The 18,480-nt window shown below is 41.9% G+C and overlaps 1 protein-coding gene across 3 annotated transcripts in view; it reads right to left on the reverse strand.

Annotated features, from left to right (window-relative positions):
- The window catches only part of LOC115160731 (STE20/SPS1-related proline-alanine-rich protein kinase-like), a 33,253-nt gene that overhangs the window by 13,840 nt on the left and 933 nt on the right, over positions 1-18,480 (reverse strand). For 2 of the 3 annotated variants that reach the window (XM_029711077.1, XM_029711079.1), the window contains exons 2-15: positions 17,063-17,175; positions 16,577-16,685; positions 14,473-14,614; positions 12,329-12,384; positions 11,709-11,818; positions 11,515-11,616; positions 10,779-10,912; positions 10,431-10,479; positions 10,269-10,334; positions 7,210-7,281; positions 6,667-6,789; positions 5,785-5,826; positions 5,175-5,231; positions 3,659-3,726 (exon numbers count right to left, since the gene is read on the reverse strand). In XM_029711077.1, the coding sequence (XP_029566937.1) occupies positions 3,659-3,726; positions 5,175-5,231; positions 5,785-5,826; positions 6,667-6,789; positions 7,210-7,281; positions 10,269-10,334; positions 10,431-10,479; positions 10,779-10,912; positions 11,515-11,616; positions 11,709-11,818; positions 12,329-12,384; positions 14,473-14,614; positions 16,577-16,685; positions 17,063-17,175 (1,243 nt within the window). The remainder of the gene's footprint in view (positions 1-3,658; positions 3,727-5,174; positions 5,232-5,784; positions 5,827-6,666; positions 6,790-7,209; positions 7,282-10,268; positions 10,335-10,430; positions 10,480-10,778; positions 10,913-11,514; positions 11,617-11,708; positions 11,819-12,328; positions 12,385-14,472; positions 14,615-16,576; positions 16,686-17,062; positions 17,176-18,480) is intronic. The other variant, XM_029711078.1, reaches the window with a different exon arrangement.

The following is an 18,480-nucleotide window of genomic DNA, read 5'->3' on the forward strand; positions in this document are numbered from 1 at the left end:
CTTTCCTCCCATGATTACATCCCCTATTAAATCAGCAATCAATTGCCAGTGAGGATGAAACGTCAACATCTGTGCCAAAGTAGTCTTTCTTTCATGGAGCAGATCAAATGTTCAATTTCTTCTGTACAAAATAAAACATTTAAACTCCCAGGTCATTCAAACTTTTCCTGTCGTTCTTATTGTCTTTTAATTGAAGTTTCCTGCCGGTTCCAAGTCCCCCAACTAAACTATTGACTTCACAAGTGCCCACCAGTTTGCCGCCAAAATATTGACAACAAATACCTAGACTTAGTCAAATAAATACAAGTGTAAAAATTGTTTTAAAGGATATTATGCTGAAACCCTCATATTAAGCACCAATGGTATTCACTAAATTGATGGTTTATATTTAGGATGTTTTACAGCTTTGTCATTCTGCTTTATTTTTAAATCATCTTATTTTATGATGTCATATATTTTACATGTGATAAGGCCACACAGAGAGCCAGACATAATTACAGACGCCTTAGATAATCTGAAGTACCCATAACGGCCACTAGATCTTGTGATAGATTACATGAAATCCTCGAAAGATATCAAAATTCTGATAGTTTCCATGTAAATTTAGAACGTTTCCAGTAACATACCCTGCCTTTGCAACCCTAACCATGGTCAACTAACCAAAGCATCCCATCTGAATACAATTCTCGAAAGAACCTTCATTTATGGGTTCACGCTAGCATAAATCCCTTTCTAATCAGCCTTAACATCCTTATCAGTTTTGGGAGGAGAATTTATATAGTCTTGTGTTTGTTCTTTCAGATGCAATTAAGTTTTTCAAATTAGTTTTGTATTTTTACCCAAGAGAACCCCACCACCACACGATGCAGCACTTATATCACCAGAGCTCTGTTCATGGTTTACTCTTAGCGAAGCAATTGTTGGATTAAAACTATAATTACATTTGAATCTGCATTGATTATTATGATTACAAAACTGAAACCTAAGAAACGTGTCAACGCAAATCTTTTGTAAAAACAACTAGATACATCTAGCTACTATTGTATGGAAGAGTATAACGTAATATTATGTTTGGTGGGATGTGGTGTGTCCCATCTGACTGCCGATCAGTCGCCGATTAAAATATAAAGATGTGTCTAGAAGAGAGTGATTACTGTAATGCCATTGTGACTGGAAAGAGACAAAGCTGGCACTATTCCACATGGGCTTTAATAATGCTATAGGTTTCAGGTTGAATCAGGTTAGATAGCTCCAACAATATCCCCATCTCTTTTCCACAACATCAATTCACTTTGAATGGAAATAAACGACAGTTATCTCACTTGTCCTACTATTATGTTAACTAGATAGTCAGCCAAGAAACAATGTAAGAATTGTATGAAAACATTTCCTAAGCTCCCCGGGGATGCCCTATGAATTATTCAAAATAACATTCCTTTCTGTGATTCCTTTCACCTAACATGCATCCTCGGTACCCTCAGTACATTTTTCTACGGGGACCTCCTAGCCCTCTGTATTTTTTCCCTCTCTCCAACTCTGACTTTTATTAAGCCTTAATCCTGTTGTCAAACTCTCACTAAAGACATGTCACCCCATTGGTTGACAATCCAGATTTAAAGTCACGTTGCTGAATTTCTAACATCTGTTCCACCCGTCCTCTCAGACAAAGAGGTCTGTCGTTCTCTGCATCTGTCCTTGAAAGTATGGCTGCATCCAAAAGGCACGCTTCAAAAGTATTCCCCCTTTTTACTGTATCTGCTTAAGGACCTGTTTGTCACTCATAGTCTGACCAGTGACCATGTCATCTCCTGATCCTCTGGGGACTGGGTACACTAGACGTCTTTAGGCTGATGCATTACAAACTGTGGTGGCAAACATATTTTCTGTCATGCGAAAAGCGATGGTGAGTGTAGATGATGGTGTTATAATGGAACACTTGTTTTAGTATACGGACTCAGGACTGTGGAGAAAAGACAGTATGGCATTAAACCAGTTTACGACATATTCAAAAGCTGTGCAATGTCACCAATGTAATTCAGCCCAGCGAATCAAATGTAATGTAATGCTATTTCAAGTGCTCCCAGAACTGCTTTTACAGTTCATGGGCTAAATGGGGTTATATAGAAATCTCTCTGCAAATATATCTACATCATAATTCTACATAATGTGTCAAAACCGTTTGCAACAAAGCCCCATTATTGCTCTATGGGAGATTGGGAGTTGAAGAGGCTAAGCTAAAGCCATTTGAGTTTATCTGAACAAGTCCTTCAGCCAAAGGAGGGCTTGTAAACTGAGAGTCCTGATAAATGTGTTGCTCTCCTTTGGCTGCTGCATGACAGGGACTGACTGTTTCAGCACAGATCAGAGGTGTGGATCTTGTCAGTTTACTTTTGACTTAATCTACCAAGACACACGTCACTGCAATCCTTTTGCTGTGGCGAGACTGCCCTCAGAGCAGAGCAGGATTGGTTTAATACATAGCACATACAGCAAGCCACTTATTAGCAAATGATACATCGCCCCCCCATACACTGCCAAGGAAAACAGCCTGAAATGGCTGCAATGAATAGAACCACGGCCACTGACAAATAACTACAGCCCCACTGCTCACAGAACAGTCCATTTATTTACATGTAAAGGTTAGAATAATTACACTTCTCCAGTAGCCAGTGGAGGGGATGGTTTTGTGTGTTGCGCAGTGGGCCTGGGGAGGGCCCTTCAGATGCTGCCTGCTATCTCATCGACCCAGAGCCTACTATGCTACACTGCACCCAGTACTGCATTTTGCTCTTCAAGGGGCAGCAGGCAGACTTCAAACTGTCCAGAAATACTCCATTGTCTATGTCTGTGGCAGACATCTGTGTGTGTGTGTGTGTGTATGTGTGTGTGTGTGTGTGTGTGTGTGTGTGTGTGTGTGTGTGTGTGTGTGTGTGTGTGTGTGTGTGTGTGTGTGTACGTGCGTCACAGTTTTGCACATTTGCCTTGCATAACCTGCCTCCAGACATGGTGTTCAAACCTGCTTCCATTTTGCTGTGGGGGAAGTAAAACGGATTTAAATTCATTGTAATAAATATAAACTGCCATCCTCTTGGGAAAGGATTTGACTGCTTAGAGAAGTCTGAAGCCTAAATGACACTAGTTTTCATACATGTATGATAAAAGGACAAAATATATAAAGAGTGATAAATCTAAGCCTAAATCTAATCCTAAACCTATTCCATACTGGTCACAAGTCTTGCTACAGCCTTGAATTGTCTTTTAGCAATAGGTCTTTAACCTGGCAGATACGTCCCAGTGGCTGAAAGTGTCTGGACTAGCTGAAATGAAGGTGAAGTCAGATCAGGTCAGTGTTGTTAAGTCTGGTGGCAGCGCAGGTCATTAACAGCCCTCTCATTCAGTCCCTGAGAACACAGTAATGTGGAACGGGGCCAATGGAAAGTCAATCGAGTGTAACGCTCTCCCTCTTCCAACCCAACCTCGCAGCCAGATTAGAGAGACCAGATCCTTGGTTAAGTCAGATCATCTCTTTAGAGAGCCAAGACATCATTATGTCATCATTAGGTCTATTAGCAGCAGGGTACATGTTGAGTGATTCTCAGACCTCTGTTTGGGTGTAACGGATGTAAGGAGGATGAGGCCAAATTGAGACTCTGCTTACCTTAGCCTTAGGACCATATTTAGAGCACCTTGAATATAGGGCCCTGTGTTCTTTTCAAATGGTTGAACCTGTAAGTAAAGAGTGAGTCAATAAAGCCAGAAAGTACTCAATATCTCCTGGAGCATAAAAAAAAAGATAACTGAATATACACTGATTAAACTACAAAAGCAACAGAAGAATAAATCAGTTATATCACACAAAATACATTCAATATATACAGTGTATTGTATTGATGTATTCTGACAAGATCATTGAGTTCTGTTTTTGAGGAGGCACAATCCTTTGACTAGGCCCTGACTCAACAAAGTAAGAACCACAGTAGCACTTATGGCCTCGAGCCGTATCACACTTTCTGTAGCCATGGGGGGCAGTGTTGTGTAGGCAATGAAGCTTGCTTGGTTCCTTGATCTGATCTACAGGCTATGCATCAAAGTAGTCTATTTTGTATTGATAAGCACATAAAATCTCAGTGACTGTTCAAACAACAATGTAGCCTTATCAATCCCCCCCAAAAAATGTATTTTGTTTAGAATTACTAATTATTGATTCCAGGCTAGTGGACCAAAATTTGTGTGAATACATTCAAGCAGCATATCAAATTAGGATAACGTTGTAGGTTACACCGGCAAGTATAGGAATATTTGCCAGGGCATATTATTTCATTATAAATCGGATTATTTTACATGAAGATGTGGGAAGCTAAAAGGTTATCTAGCTTGCAGTGTTTAGCGAACTTGCTAAAAAGAGAAGACAGCAAGACAAGACTCTTTTTTGCTTTCACAACAACACAAGAATTCACCCAAAAAGGTATTTTGTTAAGAATTAATAACACATTTTTACAGGCTGTTGTGAAAATATAGAACTTGCCAACTAGCTAACCATGTGCTTTTTTCTCAATGACCAAAACATTACGTTTTATTTTTAGTTGATATGGGAAAGATTACAAAAGCAGCATATCAAACTGAGATAATGTTTTAGGTTATGTTTGAGGTTATTTTTTAAAATTATAAATCTGATTATTTCACATGGAGATGTGGGACGTTAAAAGTCTAGCTAGCTTGCTATGTTTTTAGCCAGGCTAAACCCGCCAGGCTGCCAGCTGTCTTTTCGTTTTCACAAAACGAAAAGACAAAAATAAAATATTTTGCTATCCCCCCTTGTGAACGGGAGTGGGACCGGCGAGGATATCACATTACCAAAAGGTGTCCGCTACTCCAAAAATCCCACTCCACCCACGCGCACGCAGTGGAGCTTGTAGTAACCTTAACAGCTAAGCCCTGAGCTGGCAGTGTCAGCAGGACGGCCATTTACTCTGACTTATTACTGCTGAAAGGGCCTCTCCATGAGCCTCAGGGATACTGGCACATACTCACTCAAAACACACACACACACACACACACACACACACACACACACACACACACACACACACACACACACACACTCAGTGGTGCATCAAGGTCACTGAATCATGACAAATAACATCTGCCTCTGCTGCTGCTCCTGAAAGCCTCACCTGTGGATGCTGAATGGATAGCCCTTCAATGGGAACAATGTTGGCATTCTGCTCATCCTGTGGCACAAAACGAAAGGCATATAGTAAGATATAACATATATTAGTCCTTTTCTGTGCTATAGAGGAGCATCGTTAGCAATGACAAATCTTTGCACAGGATTAGACATCGCTCATCTCAGTCAGCAAACAGAGAAGTCAATACAAAACAATCAATATGTAAAACATTTTGTTGTTTTTGAACAATCAATCAAATAGAGCAAGCATGCACACACCTTCACCCTTGCTAAAATCAATGGGTCCGAGAGATTGTGGCGGGTGAGACGTACTAGGTTAATTTCAGATTTAATCATTTATACACAACCTGCTCCCTGTTAAGGCCGGCAATTGGATTTTCCAATGATGCCCTTTGTAAGGTAATCAAATTATACAGGAAGAAACAGGGACAAAGTAAGTCTATTAACCTTGTCAATGTGCAGGTTTAGATACTTATAGAAATCAATCTTCCCCCACGTTTCACCTGAGGATCTGTCTCAATGATATCAAAAAGGCACTAACGATGATAAACCATGTACTGCATATTTGTTTATAGAACAGACAAGAGCTAACTTACGTCTTCGTTTTCATCTTCGTTCTCCTCTCTGACCCTTCGCGACTGGAAGGCAATATCAAACACAAACAAAATGATCTTCTCAGTCTTGACAAATCTAAATATGACTGCCAGGTGTAGAGCGCAATCACCTTAGAACTCAATCCCTGCCGAATAATTAGCATAATGTAGGAGAGGCAACTGAACATTCAAAGCTGAAGCAGACAGAACATCATTATCAGCATTTCATTTGTCACATAATTGCTTGTGTAATTATTCCCTGTAAGAGCCATTCAGGTTATGCATCTATATCAAATAAACGTTTGATCTTTGATCATGGCTGTCTTCCCCTCTCCCTCCCCAGCCCCCTACAGCCATCTTCAAACCCTTACCAACTACCTATAGTGACTTGTGACGCTAGTGACATGTGACTCCAGTGACAGCTAGCTCACTGCTCTCACAGAGATCCATGCAGGATCTAGGACTGTACAAAGGCTAAAACAGGAGAATTTCATGTCCTCAACATTACACTCTTTGAAAAAATGGTTCCAAAAGGGTTCTTCGGCTGTCCCCATAGGAGAACCCTTTTGGGTTCCATGTAGAACCCTTTATACAAAGGGTTCTACGCGGAACCGAAAAGGGTTCTACACGGAACCCAAAAGGGTTCTACACTACATGGAACCCAAAAGGGTTCTATCTGGAACCAAAAGGGTTCTACCTGCAAACAAAAAGGGTTCTACCTGCAAACAAAAAGGGTTCTTCAAAGGATTCTCCTACGGGGACAGCTGAAGAACCCTTTAAGGTTCTAGATAGCACCTTTTTTTCCCCTACGAGTGTAGTTGTCCCATTTTTCTCCAGCCTGTGGCTTTAGTTTGGATGCACATCTCTTGTCATGGTCTCACCTACCCTGCCTTGATTGACAGCAGCCTTGCCCTCCTCGCTCCCCTCGTCCAGCTCATCATCGCTCCACTCCCAGTCTCCGTCTTCCGTCTTGTGCAGATGGCCGCTGGACCCTGGAACTCTCCTCACCTGGGCCAAACACAGCACAACTGTTAACACACACCATCAAACTGTAGGGCGGAGAGACAAAACACATTTAGTAGCATACCCCCTTCTGAGGTTCTCTCACTAAGTCAACACAACATCAAATGTTATTAATCTGTCTTATATGAGTTTGTAGTATTTTAGAAATATACACTCGTATTATATGAGAGTGCGTTTGAATTGATCAAACATTGCACAAACACTAGCTTGGGCTTGGATTCCTCTCTGAGAGTTTTTAAGGTCTACAAAACGGCTGCTATGAGCTAGCAGAAAACAAAAGAACAGAGAACACCAAAACGAAACACAGAGAAAACAAAACACATAAACTCCTTAATAAGAAGCTAAGTCTGGATTAATCTAAGCGGAAGCACCCAGCATTCTAGGGCTAAGTCAAAGAACATGTACCCTTCTGACGGCATCAAGTTCTTTCTCCGAACCTGACACAGAGCCCATGCTCCTGGAATTCTGCTCTGGCTCCTTGAGCAAAACAAAAAAGCATCAGTCCACTGTGTGTGGATGCATGTGACAGTTCAGTGGCCTGTATGTCTCTCTACACACACACATATACGGTACCATCAAGCTGTCTATGCCAAAGCATGTGTACAACTACATTTAGTTCTATAGGAACAGGAATTTCAATATTTATGAGCATGCACATTTAGAGAAACACACAAACAGAATATATGGGATTAAGGTGTACATACAGGCAAATGACAAGAGCCATCTACAGATGCAATGACTCTAAACTGTATCATCTGTGTACTATTGTGGAAAATCACTCAGTATTAGATCAGTATTATTTTCCAACTTTCAATTGCGTAACACATCAGTGACTGCTGCAGCCGACCACCCTTGGTGTCAGCCTCTAGAAATAATCTTTGATCAATACCTCCTGCAGATCTCCCTATTAGGAGATCAACTAAGGAGCAGGGGTGCCCTCTGCTGGCCAATGAACAACTGCTGAAATCCTGTCCTTTGCCTAGAGATGCATGTCTTGAATATTACTATTTTGTATTGAACTCTGGTTTAATTAATACGCCTGCACTACCCATGGTCCAATATGTACTTCTCTATGATTGCTATATCACAGTCTACCCATGTTTAGAACTTCCCTACTGATGTAAAAATAGGTACCCTACACAATAAACTCCTTGCATTTCTATTGCAAATCTACCTTTCCTTGCTCCCCTGGGGAGCGACTCCAATGTTTAACAAGCCTATAGCTCGTGGGAGCAGATTCTTAGAGCAGAAAAAGGAAGACAGGAGAGAGGGGAGGCTCAGTGAAGGGGCAGGGGGAGAGAGAGAGAGAGAGGGCAGGAGAGGAGAGAGAATGAGGGACGGGCAAGGGGAAGAGATACTCAAGGAGGCGCAGTGGAGAAATACTGAGGGAGGGGCAGGGGGAGAGGCTGAGGCAGGAGGGAAAGAATGGAGGGAGACTCAGGGAGAGGCAGTGAGAAGGGAGAGGGGGATACCTAGTCAGTTGCACAACTGAATGCATTCAACCGAAATGTGTCTTCCGCATTTAACCCAACCCCTCTGAATCAGAGGTACGGTAAGAGAGGGGGCAGGGGAGGAGGGAGGCTAAGGGAGGGGGAAGGGGAGGAAGGGAGTCTGCAGAAGGGGGCAGGAGATAGACTGGAACCCTTGGTCTAGTAGCACAGTTGTGACTACTCCTACAGTTTTGACTACTCCTACAGTAGTGACTACTCCTACAGTTTTGACTACTCCTACAGTTGTGACTACTCCTACAGTTTTGACTACTCCTACAGTTGTGACTACTCCTACAGTTTTGACTCCTCCTACAGTTTTGACTTCTACAGTTTTGCTTCGGTACCGCAGCATAACTGTCTCCCGGCCCAGACGGACAATTTCCATGCACGGCCACATAGAGAAGTCAGATTTGAAAATAACACTTTAGTTATCACCTTTGTGCACAAAACATCCATTGAATTACTGAAATAATTGTCGCTGAGGCCAATTTTTTTCCATAACTCACAGCCGAAGATATTAACATTATATATACATCCAACGTCTGCCATGTTTTTGGATGACGTGATCGCTGCTCGCTCTGCACCCTGTGCTCACTGAGTGCTAGTGCGCATGTGATGGTGGTCCGTATAAACTGGATGCAACTCGGATATAGGCGGTCCATGTATCGGCATATGCAAACGTGAGTAGATTATCTTGAAAACAATGGTCGGACATCTTGGACGCAGTCTCCAGTTCTTATTATACCTCAGTGAGAGACAAGACAGAAGGAGGGGGGCAAACAGGGAGCGAGTCTGATCTGGACCATGACGTGGACAACAGGTCACAGTGTCCTGAGATGACAATGTTTCCGCTAGGTTTCTTCTCTGTGCAGGCTGGCCTGTGTCTGCTGAGCGGACAATGTGGGTGACTCTCCATAGGTCAGAACAGCACACAAACAAACCATTCTATTATCACAGAGGCAACACAGAGGACACCACTCTATGACTCGCACTCCTCATCTGCAATCAAGTGAGACAGACTCAACACAGCTCCATTACTGGAACGTACGAGCTGCGCATTTACGCCAGAAGACAAAACTGTGATGTGTTCGCAGGATCAGGATTGGCTGAAGAGGGCATCATGATTACATTACAGCCTCAGAATAGAATACTAATCATTGTACTGTCACGCTACGATCAACCATAATCTCACATTAAACTGTGTTCCCAAATGAAATCAACCCACACGATCTGAATGATTGGGACCGTTGTTCTGACCAGCAACTGTCCAACCCCTCCATCTGACAACTCCGCCACGAGTCACTTCCCTCTCGACTGACGTTATGCTCTGCTAAATTATTGTTTCGCGCGACACCTCCACAGTCCTCCATGTCCCCCAGCCACCCCATGCCCCGTCAGTGAATTTCCATCCAATCCGTTCACCCTGATCTTTTTGCCTTCTGGGAATAGGAGGATGATGGCGTACCCAATATCAGCCTTGCCGGCCACACTGCCGCATCCCAGTTAGCTGTGACCGCAAGGCAACTGAGCATGCAAATGATGTGTTTAAGTGCACCTCTCCGTTACCTAACCACTCACGTTAAATCCCATTTGTCTTTGTCTGCCACTTGCAGTGAGCGTCTGAGCGACATTACAAACCACTAATGCATGAGTTGTCAGCACATCCATTCTGCATGACTGATATTGTTCCAGCAGTGGCCCATATTTGCAGCCACCCCCACAGAACAGTTTGAGCACAAAGTGAATGAAGTGTTGAACAGAGAGAGAGAGAGAGAGAGAGAGAGAGAGAGAGAGAGAGAGAGAGAGAGAGAGAGAGACAAAGAGAGAGAGAGAGAGAGAGAGGACACTCGATGTGTGTTGACTGGGGGAGAGGAGAGTGTCCTGCCAAACCATAAAATGTTAGCATACTTTGTTCATAATGTTTAGTCAATATTGGGATTGCTTTAATGGGAATTATGTTTGTTTAGACATTACCCTTTTGGCTCTCTGGGTTATGTTCGGTGCTCTGCATAGCAGCTTTTCAATCAGATACTCTCTGTTCTGAAAATGAAAATCACAACCCGCGTTAAAAACATCAACCTACCAATTCTTTATGCCACCAATAGAACAGGTACAATTCTGGTGGTAAAAGCATACCTTGGCCTTCTGGAAAAATTTACATTTCAAAAGTTCTGTTGCTGTAGGCCTAAAGAGAAGCAAAATATACGGAGATATAAGAACACATTCAAATCATTGGCCGGGAACTGAATGTACCATTCCTACAATCTGTCTGTGTGAGAATATATCTTATTGTGTGGGTATGGGTGAGACCACTAAACATGACAACTGTATTTCAGGACTCTCTTGTAGAAGTGGATGAAGCTCTACAGAGACTCGATCACCACCCAAGGCCATCAGAGTTACTGTATCATCAACCAGCAACAGAATCTACAGATATACAGTGTAGGTCTAATGCAGTTCACAAAATGGCAGACAGGTACAAACCTCTTGGCGGGCTCCTTCTGAAGGCACAGGGTTATTAGCTTCCTAAACGATTTCCCATATTTTTTCAGCATCTCTTTATCCTCCACACCCGTGTCTAGGGTGGGGGGATCGTTCTGTAAGGTCAGCATTAAGACCTGGGAAGAGAAGGGGATGGGTCAAAAGCATGCATGTGGTCTCAGTAGTTACATAGACACAGGGTTGAAATCTGCCTTTCGTGGCTCATTAGTTAAGATGTAGGCATATTCCACTGGCAATAGTGATATTTTATTTTATTTATTTATTTTATTTCACCTTTATTTAACCAGGTAGGCTAGTTGAGAACAAGTTCTCATTTACAATTGCGACCTGGCCAAGATAAAGCAAAGCAGTTTGACACATACAACAACACAGAGTTACACATGGAGTAAAACAAACCTACAGTCAATAACACAGTAGAAAATAAGTCCATATACAATGTGAGCAAAAGAGGTGAGATAAGGGAGGTGAAGGCAAAAAAGGCCATGGTGGCAAAGTAAATACAATATAGCAAGTAAAACACTGGAATGGTAGATTTGCAGTGGAAGAAAGTGCAAAGCAGAAATAGAAATAATGGGGTGCAAAGGAGCAAAATAAATAAATAAATAAATAAATACAGTAGGGGAAGAGGTAGTTGTTTGGGCTAAATTATAGATGGGCTGTGTACAGGTGCAGTAATCTGTGAGCTGCTCTGACAGTGATATACAGTGAGCAGGCTCACCTTCATGGGTGGGTATCGGTGGTAAGGTGCAGACCCTGTGGCCAACTCTATGGCAGTGATTCCAAAACTCCAAATGTCTGCTTTGAAATCATAGCCTCGTACCTGTGGGCATAGCAGCACTACTGTTAGTATTGTACAGTCTATGTGAAAACAGCTAGTAGATGTTACTAAAACTGGCCACAAGACAGTCTCACCTGTTCCATTACTTCAGGAGCCATCCAACATGGTGTGCCCACAAAGGTCTTCCGTACTTTGTTTCTGGTCATATCTCCTCCAGTGGCCAAAAAGGCACTAACTCCAAAATCTATTGGGAAAAATTTCTAATTCAGATGAAATGCATTGATGTAATGTTATACCTAATTAAGATCTTATAGAAAGGAATATATTAATGCTATGCAGTATTTTCACAGCTATTTCATGTTCTCCACCTTACACAAACTGTGCACACTCAAGATCTTCCGTTGCATTCATGTTAGAAAGATTTTCTTTCGAGTGTTTGTTGGCTAAAGGTCATCCAGCTATATGACAGAGACCGTGGCCTCTTGTGATTTATGATGGGGGATCCTGTTTGACTCCTTTTATGTTAATGTTATTCAGTAAATATTCTAAACGACCGTGATTTCGCTAGCTTAAAAAACTATATTCATCTTTGCCATTTTACAAGTCTACGCCTACTTTTAATTGGTGAAGTCTGGTGTTTTGTCTATTATGCTGTTATATATATATATATATATATAATTGTGGCAGTGAGCGAGCTGTGAGAACAGAATGTGACAGGTGAAGAAGGGGTGAAATAGTGACATTACTCACACACCTGCAATCTGAACAGAGCCGTCCTCTCCCAACAGGATGTTCCCAGCCTTCACATCCCTGAAGTCACACACAAACACACACAGCAAAAACACCCCGGTCATGCCCAAACAGTATCTACCTATGTAAGTGGGGCAGCATCGATTGCATCCATGTGTGTACATTTGTTTTGCAGCCTGCTGTCCTTTGGAACACAGACCAAGGGGGTAATAGTGGTTTCGTTTTTTATGACCTTGACATCCAGGCAAGTAAAAAAAAAAAAAAACACAACCTATGTGTGATCAAAGGGAAGTTCAAACAACACAAGTTCAAACAATTTATGTCAAAAAATTACATTGAAACAGAATAGTCAACACAATTTATCTAACACTATGTAAATCCTAGATTACATTTTATAGATTCATATTTTGGAACTTTTGTATTCGATCTTACTTTAAAAAATATACACACACACACACACACACACACACACACACACACACACACACACACACACACATACATATATATACAGTGAGGGAAAAAAGTATTCGATCCCCTGCTGATTTTGTACGTTTGCCCACTGACAAAGAAATGATCAGTCTATAATTTTAATGGTAGGTTTATTTGAACAGTGAGAGACAGAATAACAACAAAAAAATCCTGAAAAACACATGTTAAAAATGTTATAAATTGATTTGCATTTTAATGAGGGAAATAAGTATTTGACCCCCTCTCAATCAGAAAGATTACTGGCTCCCAGGTGTCTTTTATACAGGTAACGAGCTGAGATTAGGAGCACACTCTTAAAGGGAGTGCTCCTAATCTCAATTTGTTACCTGTATAAAAGACACCTGTCCACAGAAGCAATCAATCAATCAGTTTCCAAACTCTCCACCATGGCCAAGACCAAAGAGCTCTCCAAGGATGTCAGGGACAAGATTGTAGACCTACACAAGGCTGGAATGGGCTACAAGACCATCGCCAAGCAGCTTGGTGAGAAGGTGACAACATTTGGTGCGACTATTCGCAAATGGAAGAAACACAAAAGAACTGTCAATCTCCCTCGGCCTGGGGCTCCATGCAAGATCTCACCTCGTGGAGTTGCAATGATCATGAGAACGGTGAGGAATCAGCCCAGAACTACACGGGAGGATCTTGTCAATGATCTCAAGGCAGCTGGGACCATAGTCACTAAGAAAACAATTGGTAACACACTACGCGGTGAAGGACTGAAATCCTGCAGCGCCCGCAAGGTCCCCCTGCTCAAGAATGCACATATACATGCCCGTCTGAAGTTTGCCAATGAACATCTGAATGATTCAGAGGACAACTGGGTGAAAGTGTTGTGGTCAGATGAGACCAAAATGGAGCACTTGGCATCAACTCAACTCACCGTGTTTGGAGGAGGAGGAATGCTGCCTATGACCCCAAGAATACCATCCCCACCGTCAAACATGGAGGTGGAAACATTATGCTTTGGGGGTGTTTTTCTGCTAAGGGGACAGGACAACTTCACCGCATCAAATGGACGATGGACAGGGCCATGTACCATAAAATCTTGGGTGAGAACCTCCTTCCCTCAGCCAGGGCATTGAAAATGGGTCGTGGATGGGTATTCCAGCATGACAATGACCCAAAACACACGGCCAAGGCAACAAAGGAGTGGCTCAAGAAGAAGCACATTAAGGTCCTGGAGTGGCCTAGCCAGTCTCCAGACCTTAATCCCATAGAAAATCTGTGGAGGGAGCTGAAGGTTCGAGTTGCCAAACGTCAGCCTCGAAACCTTAATTACTTGGAGAAGATCTGCAAAGAGGAGTGGGACAAAATCCCTCCTGAGATGTGTGCAAACCTGGTGGCCAACGACAAGCAACGTCTGACCTCTGATTGCCAACAAGGGTTTTGCCACCAAGTACTAAGTCATGTTTTGCAGAGGGGTCAAATACTTATTCCCTCATTAAAATGCAAATCATTTTATAACATTTTTGACATGCGTTTTTCTTGATTTTTTTTTTGTTATTCTGTCTCTGTTCAAATAAACCTACCATTAAAATTATAGACTGATCATTTCTTTGTCAGTGGGCAAACGTACAAAATCAGCAGGGGATCAAATACTTCTTTCCCTCACTGTATATATATATTAATGTTTCAAACTCCAGGGTATCTTACCTGTGAATCTGTCCATTTCTGTGCAGGTAGTCCAGTCCCTCAAGGACCTCTTTCAGTATGGTTGCAATGATGAGCTCATCAAGGACTCCATTTTTGTGCTCTCCTTTGCTAAATGTATGCTTTATTATATCCAACATGGATCCTAAAGAGGAAGCAGACAGAAAAACAGAGTGCCCACAATTCCCAAGGCTGATATGTCATTACATGTCAACTATTCCATTTAATCATTCTGCCTTAAGCAAGATTGTTACAGTTGAAGTTGGAAGTTTACATACATTTCAACTCAGTTTTCACAATTCCTGACATTTAATCCTAGTAGAAAGTCCCTGTCTTAGTTCACTTAGGATCACCACTTTATTTTAACAATGTGAAATGTCAGAATAATAGTAGAGAAAATTATTTATTTCAGCTTTTATTTCTTTCATCACATTCCCAGTGTGTCAGAAGTTTACATACACTCAATTAGTATTTAGTAGCATTGCCTTTAAATTGTTTAACTTGGGTCAACGTTTTGGGTAGCTTTCCATAAGCTTCCCACAATAAGTTGGCCAAATTTTGGCCCATTCCTCCTAACAGAGCTGGTGTAACTGAGTCAGGTTGGTAGGCCTCCTTGCTCTCACACGCTTTTCCAGTTCTGCCCACACATTTTCTATGGGATTGAGGTCAGGGCTTTGTGATGGTCACTCCAATACCTTGACTTTGTTGTCCTTAAGCCATTTTGCCACAATTTTGGAAGTATGCTTGGGGTTATTGTCCATTTGGAAGACCCATTTGCGACCAAGCTTTAACATCCTGACTGATGTCTTGAGATGTTGCTTCAATATATCCCCATAATTTCCCTCCTCATGATGCCATCTATTTTGTGAAGTGCACCAGTCCCTCCTGCAGCAAAGCACCCCCCCCCCCCCCCCCCCCCCCCCCCCCCCAACATGATGCTGCCACCCGTGCTTCACGGTTGGGATGGTGTTCTTCGGCTTGCAAGCCTCCCCCTTTTTCCTCCAAACATAACAATGGTCACTATGGCCAAACAGTTCTATTTTTGTATCATCAGACCAGAGGACATTTCTCCAAAAAGTACAATCTTTGTCCCCATGTGCAGTTGCAAACCGTAGTCTGTCTTTTTTATGGCGGTTTTGGAGCAGCGGCTTCTTCCTCGCTGAGCAGCCTTTCAGGTTATGTCGATACAGGACTCGTTATACTGTGGATATAGATACTTTTGTACCTGCTTCCTCCAGCATCTTCACAAGGTCCTTTGCTGTTGTTCTGGGATTGATTTGCATTTCTCGCACCAAAGTACGTTCATCTCTAGGAGACAGAACGGGTCTCCTTCCTGAGCGGTATGACGGCTGCATGGTCCCATATTGTTTATACTTGCGTACTATTGTTTGTACAGATGAACGTGGTACCTTCAGGCTCCCAAGGATGAACCAGACTTGTGGAGGTCTACAAATTTTTTTCTGAGGTCTTGGCTGATTTCTTTTGATTTTCCCATGATGTCAAGCAAAGAGGCACTTTGAAGGTAGACCTTGAAATACATCCACAGGTACCCCTCCAATTGACTCAAATGATGTCAATTAGCCTATCAGAAGCTTCTAAAGCTATGGCACAGTCAACTTAGTGCACAGTAAACTTAGTGTATGTAAACGTCTTACCCACTGGAATTGTGATACAGTGAATTATAAGTGAAATAATCTGTCTGTAAACAATTGTTGGAAAGATTACGTGTCATGCACAAAGTAGATGTCCTAACCAACTTGCCAAAACTATAGTTTGTTAACAAGAAATTTGTGGAGTGGTTGAAAAACGACTTTTAATGACTCCAACCTAAGTGTATGTAAACTTCCGACTTCAACTGTACCATCTTCGATATTCATCCCAGCCATTTACATGGTGGGATGCCACTGCACATAGGTCTACAGTAAACTGGTCCAAAGGATGGGCAATTGCTTGTTGACATTTGATGAGATCAATGTCACAACATATGAAAGGACTCACAATGTAGTCCATAACCGTGTTAATGTGTTATGTTATTATGGTCACTTTCAATGTTTAGTGTGGAAGTAAAAAAAGAGATGGCAGCTATATTTTGAAGGTAAAAGCTTACCTCCACTCAGAAGTTTCATGACTAACCAAAGTTCATCCTTTACCACAAACGAGGTGTAGTAGGTGACAACATTTGGATGGTTGCATTGGCTCATGGCTTGAATTTCTTTCTATTGTTTAAGAGGAAAGAGGCACACATGAGACAAAATAAAGTCAACAACTTTTGACAACCTTTCTTATAACGAGGATTGTTCATTTGCCATTTACTTCACTAAAGATGTCAAATAAATGACTGCGAATGATTTTCCAAATATACAAAGTAATAGTTTACCAAATAATGTCAACAAATACTAATTTCTTATTCAAATGGACACTTTAGTGTAGCACAGCCCTCACAGATCCTACACACACACACGCACGCACGCACGCGCACAAGAGAGAATACCAAAGTCAAATTACTGCTCAAATCAGGAAAGTGTGGGCCAGAGAAGGCCAGAGGCACTGTGGACACAATGAAAATATAGCCTTTATTTATTGTTACGCTCACCAATAGCTCGTCCATGCTGGTCTGGCATTTCTCCAGGTTTATTCTCTTTATGGCCACGCGTTCCTGTCTGGGGGTGCAGAGGGCAGCCTGCACCACGGCTGTGGCCCCACTGCCTGGAATCACAGACAAATAGAGGTGCAATTAAGAACCAGGGCAGGAGACAGTACAGGACAATAGAGTAACATCAAAAGTGACCAAGGTGAAAAGCGTAAGGGATCATTGACACATGCAGGATCATTGTTGGTCTGTTTGGGATATTTAGCCTTTTTTGTGACATTTAAATGATAAATAATGTGACTGAAAGAACAATTCTGAGCACCATTGCACCAATACAGTATGTGCAAACCTATTTTCCAATCCTATGTTCAATTCCTATGCATAACAGTCAGTGTATCCAAGACAACTTTGAGAAGAGGGGTTTAGTGAAGAACCAGGCAATGCTAAGCTATAGTTATGTTGTACTAAGAGTGTAACACAGTACATACCATGCCAACTGCTGGTGACAGGTAAGGATGAGGGGAGATCGGACTGCTCAACAGTTGATTATATGCACAGGACAGATGACTAACTAGCCACAGCAGCTCTTAGCTGTAGTAATGCTATCCCTTATCAGCACTGATTTGGTTTTCTTTAGCTGTCGGTGTCAGCTCATCTATATGCAAAATTCATATTCATCCCTCTGGACGAAAGCTAATTAGACAGATCCAAATGTCTCCCACAGTTTGCACGTGACCGAATTCTTAAACGAGCAAAAAAAAACCTTAAGCATTTGGGAAATGACCGTGAATAAGTGCATTATAGGCCTACCAAATGAAGTGTGATGTTAACGCCAGTAGAGAGAGGGTGTGGGGAGTAATGCTGACCAGCAGCGAGTGAGCTCAGTACTGTAACAATGTAAGCGGTTCTATAACTCCTTGATGTAACCTAATAGAAGTGCACATAAACCTCGATGACCTACGAAACTTGACTGATGTGCTGAAACAATAAACGAAACATTCCTTTCCACTGTAATGATTTAGCTATGGATTATAGAATAAGAAATGATCATAGTGCTTCCTTCTCCTATAGGCTCACTAACATTTATAACGGTGCTTGGTGAGGCAAGGCAATATATTAAAATGTATTGAATTATTTGTACAACTATCATAATAAAATGGACATGAGAGGCTATAGGTCAAATGGGCTGTTTGTGATTTATTGTCCAGAGCAGTCACTAATCTGTGACAACTATTTTTTCTTATAAGTAGGCAGAAATATGGCATAACCAAATAACAATACTCATCATAAATCATCACAAAAGGCCTATAATAATAATAATATTATTAATAATAAAATGTGACTTTTGATGTAAGAGTAGACCCTCTGTCTAACTTCAGAGTTGGCATGCAATTGAATATCCCAGCTCTACTCAACGACAC

This window comes from Salmo trutta, chromosome 24 (assembly GCF_901001165.1).
Source record: "Salmo trutta chromosome 24, fSalTru1.1, whole genome shotgun sequence".
NCBI classification, from domain to species: domain Eukaryota; kingdom Metazoa; phylum Chordata; class Actinopteri; order Salmoniformes; family Salmonidae; genus Salmo; species Salmo trutta.